The sequence below is a fragment of the Chiroxiphia lanceolata genome, chromosome 24, assembly GCF_009829145.1.
Source record: "Chiroxiphia lanceolata isolate bChiLan1 chromosome 24, bChiLan1.pri, whole genome shotgun sequence".
Taxonomy (NCBI): domain Eukaryota; kingdom Metazoa; phylum Chordata; class Aves; order Passeriformes; family Pipridae; genus Chiroxiphia; species Chiroxiphia lanceolata.
Genome location: NC_045660.1, coordinates 5,330,655 through 5,340,637, shown reverse-complemented (window position 1 = coordinate 5,340,637; position 9,983 = coordinate 5,330,655). Strand labels below are relative to the sequence as shown.

The 9,983-nt window shown below is 51.0% G+C and overlaps 1 protein-coding gene across 8 annotated transcripts in view; it reads left to right on the top strand.

Moving 5' to 3' along the window:
- The first annotated feature begins 2,261 nt into the window (after positions 1-2,261).
- Positions 2,262-9,983, top strand: part of KHDRBS1 (KH RNA binding domain containing, signal transduction associated 1) — a 25,312-nt gene continuing 17,590 nt past the window's right edge. For all 8 annotated transcript variants that reach the window (XR_004360787.1, XR_004360786.1, XR_004360783.1 and 5 more), the window contains exon 1: positions 2,262-2,595. Coding sequence is in view for 1 of the 8 variants with exons in the window: in XM_032709951.1 (XP_032565842.1) it covers positions 2,277-2,595 (319 nt within the window). In the remaining 7 variants the exon portion in view is untranslated. The remainder of the gene's footprint in view (positions 2,596-9,983) is intronic.

Below are 9,983 nucleotides of genomic sequence, written 5' to 3'. Positions count from 1 at the left end.
CGCGCCCCCGTGGTACGGCCCGCCCCTTCCCCCCCCCCCCTCCGCCGGGCCCGGCCAGTGGTACGGTCCGCCCCGGGGGCAGCGCGATGGGCGCGACCATTGGCGGCGCGGTTGGGGGGGGGAGAAGGATGCGGAGGTGGAAGAGGAAGGGTTGCATGGAGACCTCGCAGGATCTGAAGGGGCCTCCAGGGAAGCCGCAGGGGCGCTCTCTTCGGAAATTGGGGTGACAGGAACAAGGAGCAATGGGTACAAATAGATAGGAAGGTTAGGTTTGACATTAATAAGACCCTGCTACCTGTGACGGTGGTGAGGCACTGGTTGCTCAGCGAGGCTGTGGATGCCCCAGCCCTGACAGTGTTAAAACCCTTCAGCGACCTGCTCTAGTGCGAGGTGTCCCTGCTCTCCTATAACAGCCCCCTCTTCCGTTATAGCCCGTGGTACAGCCCGCTTCACACACCCACCCATCTCGGGTGTTGGTACGGCCCGGGGGCGACTCGCCCTGCCCTGAGCGGGCACCGAGCGTCCCCAGCCCTGCCTTGGTACGGCCCGGCGCCCCCCCGCCGCTGCCGCGCACTTAGACTGGCCCTGCGGCCGCACGTGCACGCGGAGCTTTCCACGCCAGCAACTTCCCCCCCGCATGGCGGCAGTGGTACAGCCCGCCCGGGGCTTCCCACGGGTTCCGCTTCCCTGGAACCGGGACCTGGATCTGATCCGGGAGTTCCCACACGGGCACTACCACGGCCTGTCCCTCAGGGCTACGACGGCAGCAAGGACAGGCTGAGCTCCCACGCACACCCCACCAAGACCTGCCCCTTAGAGCAGCCCTGTGGCCCGGGCAGGCCGCGCTCTCAGCTCCCCGTGCCCCGGGCGAGGGTCTCCGGTCCCCGACCCGACCTCCCCTTCACAGCCCCTCATCGCCGCCGCATGGCGGGGGCGCCGAGTGCGCACGCGCAGCACCTCCGAGGCGCGGCGCTCTGCGCAGGCGCAATGAGTCCGCCGAGGCACATTTTCGCAGCGGGCTGAGACTAATGTCACGCCTGGGGGGGGGGGGTGGTGGTGTTGCTAGCTGCAAGCGCGCATGCGCATGAGGAGTAAACACCGCGGGTTCGAATCCCGGGATGGAAGAGCCGCGGGTTCGAGTCCCGCCCCCGGTCCCAACCCTGTCATCGCCCCTCTCACAATTTTTATGGCTCTGTGTGCTCGGCATCGGTGAGGCTGCACCTCGACGAGGCTCCTCACTTTAAAAAGGACGTTGAGGTGCTTGAGCGCGTTCAGTGAAGGGCAACAAGGCTCATGAAAGGACCGGAGAACGTGTCCAGTGCGGGACAGCCAGGTTTGATTAGTCTGGAGAAGAGGAGGCTCAAAGGCGTCTCAACACTCTCTACAACTCCCTGAAAGGAGGGTGCAGTGAGGTGAGGGCCAGTCTCTTCTATCACCGCGAGTGAGAAGAGTGAGCTCAGTGACAGGAGCTGAGGAAATGGCCTCGGGGTGAGACAGGGGAGATTCAGATTAGATATCAGAAAAAAATCCTTTCATCATTGGAGTGCTCAGGGAGATTCACATCAGATATCAGCAGAAATCCTTTCACCATTCAGTTTGCAGGGAGGTGGTGGAGTCACCACCCCAGGAGGCTGATGTGGTTTGGTGCTTTAGGGGTTTTAAAGTGGCAGCGGTGGGTTTTGGGGCTGGATGGGATGACTCTGAAGGTCTCTTCCAACACTGATAACCCCACAATCCCATTATTCCATGGCTCCATGATTCCATCCTCCCAGGGAACAAGGGACAGGAGGAGAGGGAATGGCCTCAAGCTGTGCCAGGGGAGGGTCAGGTTGGACATCAGGAAGAAATTCTTTACAGAGGGAGCGATCAGACATTGGGACGGGCTGCCCAGCGAAGAGGTGGACTCACCGTACCTGGAGGTTTTTAAGAAGAGACTGGAAGTGGCACTCAGTGACACGGTCTGGGTGACAAGGCGGAGTTGGCTCACAGGTTGGACTGTGGATGATCTCAGAGGTCTTTCCCAACCTGGTTGATTGTGCGATTCTGTGCGGGGTGTGTGAGGGGAGGGGGGGGGGGGTGGTCTGCGGTGTGAGGGAGCCCGCTCTCTGCGCATGCGCGGGGTGGTCGCGCGGTGGGACACCACCCCCCCTCCCTCACCCCAAAAAAAAGGGGGCGGAGCTTCCGGCGCGGCACTTCCGGCCCCGGCGCGGCGCGGGCGGTGCGGCTGCTCCGGTGCCCGCGCTGTGTCCCCCCCGCCGCCCCCGCGCCCCCCCCTCATGCAGCGCCGCGACGACCCCGCGGGCCGCCTGTCCCGGGGGCAAGGCCCCGGGGGCCGCGCCCCAGCGTCGCGCCGCCCGCCCCGCGGCACAGGGGCCCGCGGGGCCGCCAGCGGGGCGCAGCCGCCTCCCCCCGCGACCGGTGGCGGCGGCGGCGGCGGCGGCGGTGGCGGTGGCGGCGGTGGCGGCGCGCCCGCCCCGCTGCTGTCCGGAGCCGCCGGGAAGATGGAGCCCGAGAACAAGTACCTGCCCGAGCTGATGGCGGAGAAGGACAGCCTGGACCCGTCCTTCACGCACGCCATGCAGCTCCTCACCGCAGGTACCGGCACCTCCCGGGGGTGGGGGGGGACGGGGCGGTTCGGGCTCTGGTGCGAGGTGGTGCGACCCCCCCGGGGTGAAAATTCGATAAAATTGGGTATTTCGCTGTTTAATTGCAGCCTAATCCAGCTCAGATCGAAACGCAGCCCCAGAAGTTTTGCATGTGTTATAATGGCGCTTATTTTGTAATATAATATACTATGCTGTGTTATGTTATACTTTATCATATTATACTTTATTATACTATGCTGTGTTATATTATACTTTATCATATTATACTATATTATACTATACTGTGTTATATTATACTTTATCATATTATACTAAATTATACTGTGCTAGGTCATACTATACTATATTACATTATACTATATGATATTATACTGTATTTTATTATACTATATCTTACTATATTATATTCTACTATACTCCATCGTATTATACTATTATTATATTATATTATATTATATTATAACTACACCATATTATACTACACTCCATTATATTATACTATACTGTGTTATATTAGCCCTTGTGGTGGTGTAACCCCAGCCAGGCAGAAGGACAATTGTAAAGAGAACCCCGTGGGTTGAGGTAACCGTTTAATGATTGAAATAAAATGTAATAATGATGCTGAATGTGCTGATAATGATGATAATTGTGACGGTAAGGAGAGGGAGTAGAGCTGGTGCCCAGTTGCTCACCGCCCACTAACTGATCACCCTGAACCCCTTCCAGGTGACTTCTTCCAGTTTGAATACTGGGAATGACAGTCTGGGGGTGGAATATCCCCTTGGACAGCGGGGGTCACCTGTCCTGGCCAGTTTTTGGTGCATCTCCTCGCTGGCAGAGCAGGAGCCTCTGAGGAGTCTTGGGGCAAATGGTGCTCAGGAACAGCCCAAACATCAGGGTGGTAGCGATGGAATTCTCATAGAAATCCCCACATTCTCACATAAATCCTAAAAAAACCAGCGCTATTCCAGCTGCTGAGAGGAAAATGAGCTCTGTCCCAGCCAAAATCAGGGCAGCCCTTTGATCCCTGGGGAGAGAGGGACCACAAAGGACCATAAACCCCGGGGGGTTCCCACGTAGCAACCGCTGAAGTCCCGGCGAGCCAGGATTTGCCATCTCCGTGGGTTTTTCCCTTCTGGAAATCTGCAGGAGAGCTCGTTCCGTGCTTCTGCCGAGCCCGAGGAGGGCCTGGAAATGGCAGTCTTTGTTCTGTGCCCAGACGAGCCTTCTCCTTCCCCATCCCGCTGTCCAATCGCCGGGCAGCTTGGATTTCCCTGGATCTCCCCGGTGCAGCTGCTGCACCCGCCTTCGGGGCCTCCATCCAGCCGATTCAGCTGCCTCCAGACCCCGGAGTCAGCTTAAAAATGGGAATGGGTTAAAAAAATCTGCCACCACTCACTGCTTTGCGTGCAGGGTGGGGAGCTGGGAGGCACCCAGAGCAAGGATTTAATCTCCACGCTGCGAATTTATCACTTGGCTTTTAAATTATTTAATTATTTTTTTTTTCCCCCCTAAGGTTTAAAAATGCATGGTTTTGGTGCAGTGCTGGAGGTTTTATTAGCTCCTTCAATGCAGGGAATAATTGTTAGGAGTTGCTTTCTCCCACTGTGCAAACAACCAGGGGGGATCGTCGCGGGTAAACTCGGCGTCACCCGCCAACATCTTGATCTAAATAAATTAGTTTTCTAATCCGATTTTTTTCCATCAGTTTAATGGTTTTGATTAGTAAAACCCTCGAGGCAGCTGATGCTCGGTGGTGATGCCTTCCAGTCAAAGGAAATCCAAGGAGTTTGGTGATTCCCAAACAAAAGAACAGCATCCTCAGCCCGCTTTAGCAGAGCCTCGTTCACTTGAGTGGTGTAACAAGGATTTGTGAGGGTGGGTTTGTTGTTTTTCTTTCATTAATTTAAAAATTGCTGATAGCAGACTGCAGCTTTGTGAGGCTTAAGACTGGAACAGCTCCAGATGTTTCGTGCTTGCTTTTGGGTATTTTAAAAATCGCTGTCCTTTGGGAGCGTTCGCTGTTAGTCCCGACTCAGGATGAGCAGGAAAACCACGAGGAAGAATCCGAGGTTTAGGTGATCTTTAGGTGGTTTCAGGTCAAGTCTTTTTTTTTTTTTGGCCTGGATGACCCCAAACTGCTCTGGATCGCTTGGAATTTCCTACTGCTGTGGCACCCTTCGGGGATGTCCTGTTGGAGAGGCTGCTGTGCTTTGGAATTTCAGTCTGGGCCAAAGATGTAACACACACACACACACAGCCAGCACAACTCCAGCAAAATGACTTCCAGACGCAGAACTGACTGATATTGAATGTCAGCAGAATTCCTGTTCCAGCCTTTTTTCAGGAGTGGAAGTTGCTTGGCCTCCCTGCCTCGGGGAGAGGGGCCCTGCAGGAATCTTGCATTCGGTCTAAGACTCTTTAATATGTTAAAGTTGCCTAAAATACTGTTGTGGTTCTAAAGCTGCTCAGCATTTCTAGAGGAGATTGGCTTTATTTGGGGCCTCGCAGTGATGGGATTAATATTGATTCCTGACCCACGTACTGTGTGATGAAAAGGCATAAATTGGCTACATTTTCTTACCCAGCACTCTGAACAGAAACTGAAAACTGGGATTTCCTGCACCCTGGAATGTAATCCATGTTTCACTCCTGGGATTTGGGGTCTATGTGACCTCCCTCTTCCACAGGAACAGGAAAACCCTTTTTCTCCCTTGCATTTGTGCTGTTGGGGGTCTGCTGGTGATGTGAAAGGCACATTCCTCTCTGCTTCCCTGCTTTGGGAAGGCAGAAGACATCCATCTCTGTGTTAGCCAGGAGTAGGTTTTGGGGTTTTTTTCAAATTCCTGTGGTATTTTTAGCTATTTTTATTTCATGGAGAAACTCCCAAGTGAAAAGAGCTGGTCACCTCTGAGCTTCCTCAGCTGCAGATGGATACCTGAGCTGTGTCATTCCACCACATCTCCTTGGTGCTCCTGTTAAAAGCAGCCCTTTACATCCCTCAAAATGTGGGGTGGTCAGGAGGGATGGGAATGGGTGGTGAGGGTTGGATTCAGAGCATGGAGCAGTTGGAGTTAAAGCAACACGAGGCAAAGCAGGGAGCAGCTGGAGGTGCTGGGGGACTCCTGGACAGAATTCCCTGCTGACTGTGCTGGAATCTCATGGCAGGTTCAGTCTGTACATTCCTAGGAAGGGGAAAGGAAAAAGGGAAAGTCAGAGGGGTGGGTGGTGACTCACCAAGGAACAGAGCACAGGGGTTGGAGGGGGCTGAGGGGAGATGAGGAGCTGTGCCTGAAGCTTGTCTCACATGGAGTTCAGGCTGCCCTGAAATGGAGATTATCTCAGCTTCTGTGCTTCCAAGCATAAATCCTGCCCCCAGAGGAGCTGGCACTGCCACCTTAAATTGTCCCCAGATGTCTCAGGCTGTGATATGCCCAAATCATCTCACTGGTGCCCTTTTCAGTGTATATTTTGCTAAACTGTGTCAGTGTTACCCACTGCTGGTCTGCTGCCACTGCTGGGGCTCTTCCTCTTCCCACTGCTGCCCTGGGAGCCTCTCCCACCTGGGATATGTCTCACAGCTGCCCTCTCCCTTCCTGCTCCTTTCCCTCCCAGTGCTGGTGGCAGTTTCTGTCCCCTCTCTTCCCAGCAAAGCCCCAAAGCAGAGGTATCAGCCCAGGAATCCCAGCTGGAATTTCCAGGAATACAAGCTGGAGGGTGTATTTTGGGGAGGAAAACTGTGGGATTAGTGTTTGCAGCTTCCACTTACTGGCAGAGTCCATCCAGGAGCAGGCCCCTGCTTCCCCTCCTGTGGGATCAAACTAGTGAAGGGGGTCAGGTCTCCCTTTCCTCCAGAGGCTTCTATCCCCAAACTGTCTGGTTTTGGTGGGTTTTTTGGGGCATGGGGTCAATATTATGAATAAACAGAATGTGCCTCTGCTCTGCAGAGCACAGATGTGCTGCAGGACAGTGTTTAATGTGATTTTGGGCTGAGCTGAGGAGCAGTGGCTGGGGATCACTGTGGCCCCTTGTTACCAACCCCCTTTACCTACCCCGTAGGAGTCCTGCTGAGACAATGCAATCCCTGTCCCACAGAAGTCTGGGAAGCAGTGCCACCCCTGCCAGCAGTGCCAGCCCGCTGACATTCCCCGTGCCAAGCAGGTAACCTTCTGCTGCTCCTCTAAAATCCCACCCTGGAATATGGGGCTCAATCCCTCCAGGGATCCCTGTGCTTCTCCTCCCTCTGTGACTGCTCTGACAGCTGCTCCCACTCCAGTTCACTCAGCACTTCAGCCTGTGGGTCCCTTCCAGCTCAAGATATCCCGGGAGATTCTGTGTTGTGTGGCCAGAGCGTGTCCAGATGCCTCTGGAATCCGGAGCAGTGGGACAGGGCACCAGTGGCATGTTTTTAATCCTTCCTCACACCTATTTCCAGGCTTTGCTCTGTGAAGGGGTTTGAAGGGGACTGCTGGGTCACCCACACTGACCTGAATTCCAACAGCTGGAGAACGTGGGGTTATCCCTCTCCCACATTTTATACTCTCCTTGAAGACATGGATCCGATGCTGCTTATTTTTTTAGCATTTTCTTTTTTCCTGTTTGTTGTTAATTAACTTTTGCCCTTGCAGACCAATTCCCAGATGCCATTCCTACTTTTGCAGGAGGATTTTTGCTGGGTGTGGTGGATGTGAACTGGGATTCACTGGTTTGGGACTCTGTCCCAGATCCCCTCAGGCTGCAGAATTCCTTCACTCAGGCCACCTCAGGGGCCTTTTAAGACTCTAATTCACAACAGACAGTTAAAAATCAAAATCCTATTCTTGAAAGACAAAAAAATTTGTAGTTGCATTGCCTGAATCGAGTTAAGAGCTTCTGACCCTCACTTTTATGGCTGCATAGCTGAGGGTTTAACAACCCAGATGATGCCTCTGGGTAGTTTAATTTCCATCAAGAAAGTTTTAGGGTGGTTTTTTTTTTTCTTATTGTGTTTATAAGAAACACTTCTTGTTTCTGTACAGGATGCATTTTCAGAAGTTTGCATACTGTTTTAGGAAAACTGAGTTATTTCAGAAGTCAGTTCTATAGGGTTTTAAGTCATCCCTCACCAGGGATAAGGCCACCAGTGAAACCTTTAGTTTCCAAATCTTGACTCTCTGATCATGTTCTTATGTCTAAAATTTAAAAAAAACCTACATAAAACCAATCAAGGCAGCTCTTTGTCTTATTTTATAAATTTGACAGTGTGTGAACTTGAAGGGTTTTTATGCTTTTGCATTTTATCTTCAGAAAGTCACTTCTTTTTAGAGCAAAAATCAAGAAATCTTTTTCCAAGCGATTTGATCCGCTGTTTTTTTTTTTTTTTAAGGAGTCATGGTAACACTTCTGTAAGGGAACCAAGGTGCTGTTGTGAGCAGAGATAAAAAATTCAGGCATTTTATCATAATTCTGTGTCCTGGTTTGAGCCTGGGTGACAACCAAGCCCCACCCAGCCCTCGCTCACCCACTGCCTTGCTGGGATGGAGGAGAGAACTGGGAGGGTAACAGTGAGAAAATGTGGGTTGAGATGAACAGTTCAATGGGTAAAAGCAAAGCAAACCAAGGAATTCATCCCCCCACTTCCCAATTTCCCAGTGGTTGGGAAAGCAGGGCTCCATCACACCCAGCCGTGACTTGGGAAGGTGCCATCACTCCCAACATCCCCCCATCCTGCTTCTCCCTCAGCTTCATCCACTGAACGTGACACCACATGGTCTGGAATATTAACTCTCTCTCCCACAGTCTCCAGGTTCTATATTTAGATCTCTCTAAACTAAAAGCCAGTTTTATATTTAAATTTATATTATTCTGGGTCCAGAACCGGAAAATTAAAATATCGATTATTTGGTGATGTTTTCATAAGGGTTTGGGGTTTGTTTTTTTTTTTTGATTGCACGTGTGGTTTCCTGTGCTCTGCACCACTTGAAAGTTGCTTCTCAGACCACGGGGTGGTTGCTTGTCCAGGAGGGTGATGGTAACCCACTGGTCATGTTTGGATGATATGAAAATATTCCTACGTGGATAATATGCTGAGGATCTGGTGTAGAATCATTAAGGTTGGAAAACACCTCCCAGGTCATCAAGTCCGTATGTCGAGCTTCTGAAACTTGTAAATGTGAACCTTTAGTCAAAAGCAGAGAGTTTGAGGTGAGCAGGAATCACAGGAAATACGAGAGGCTGCAGCTGCACTGTGGAAATTCTGGTAATGACTAAGCAGGTGTTGGTTTTGTTTTGCAGCTCAATTCCAGTTCTGTGTATAATCCTGTGAAGTGTCTCTTTCCCCTGAGATGTGAGAAGTACTTAGAGCACTCTCGACTCAGAAAATGTATTTCCAGTCCTCGGGTGAAATGGCACAATTTAACTTTTAAGGAAGGGTTGTGCTCCTGATAAACACCTGTAAATAATTTGTGGTGGATTTGGATGTGACCAATTTGGTTTTGTTTGTGGGGGGTTTTTTTTGTTGTTGTTGGACCAAAGAATTCCTCATGTTTCATCAGTAATTTGGGATTGTTGGTTTGGCTCCAGATTTGGGGGAACTTCTCACTTAGTTGTTGGCCTTTGAATAGAAATTGTCCATGACTGGACATCTCTGGAAAGGACAAACCAGGCAGCTCTGGGCTGTCTTCTTCTGGAGAGTGCTGGGTGTTATATCCCTGTAACAAGGAAAAGTGCATTAATGACTAAGAAATGCCTGCCTGGAAGAGGATCTTGAATTTTCTCCATGTGGGTCACATCCTACCACCTCTCAGTGAAAGTTTAATTTCCAGGCAGGTTTAAGGTGTTTGTGGCAGCTCCTAATTGACCTCCCTTAACGACCTACTTCCAGCAGGTTACTGGGATCTGTCCCACATCCCCTCGGGCTGCAACATTCCTTACCTTCACTCAGGCCACCTCAGTGGGTTTTTAAGGTTCTGTGATTCACAACAGACAATTAAAAATCAAAATCCTGTTTTGAAAGGCAAAAAAATTTATAGTTGCGTTGCCTGGATGGATTTAAGAACTTGTGACTCCCACCTTCATGGCTGCACAGCTGAGGGTTTGAAAACCCAGACAGTAATTATTTGTGTGATAAAGGTGAATTCATTTAATGAAATGAAGCTGTGAGAATTTCCTAAACCAGACCACACTCTGTCTCACTCACTGGGTTGTTGTTTATTAGGGTTGTTTTCGACTTAACTGAAATTCGTCGTGTCAGGATGTGTTGACACCACTAATTAAATTATGGATTTAAAATAGCTCGGCCTGAATGGTAAAAACCTGCCTCATTTGCTGATTTCTGCTGTGTTATAGCAAATGTGTGTGGTTTTAGTGCAATTTGGGCTGGTTTCTTTGTGCATTTAG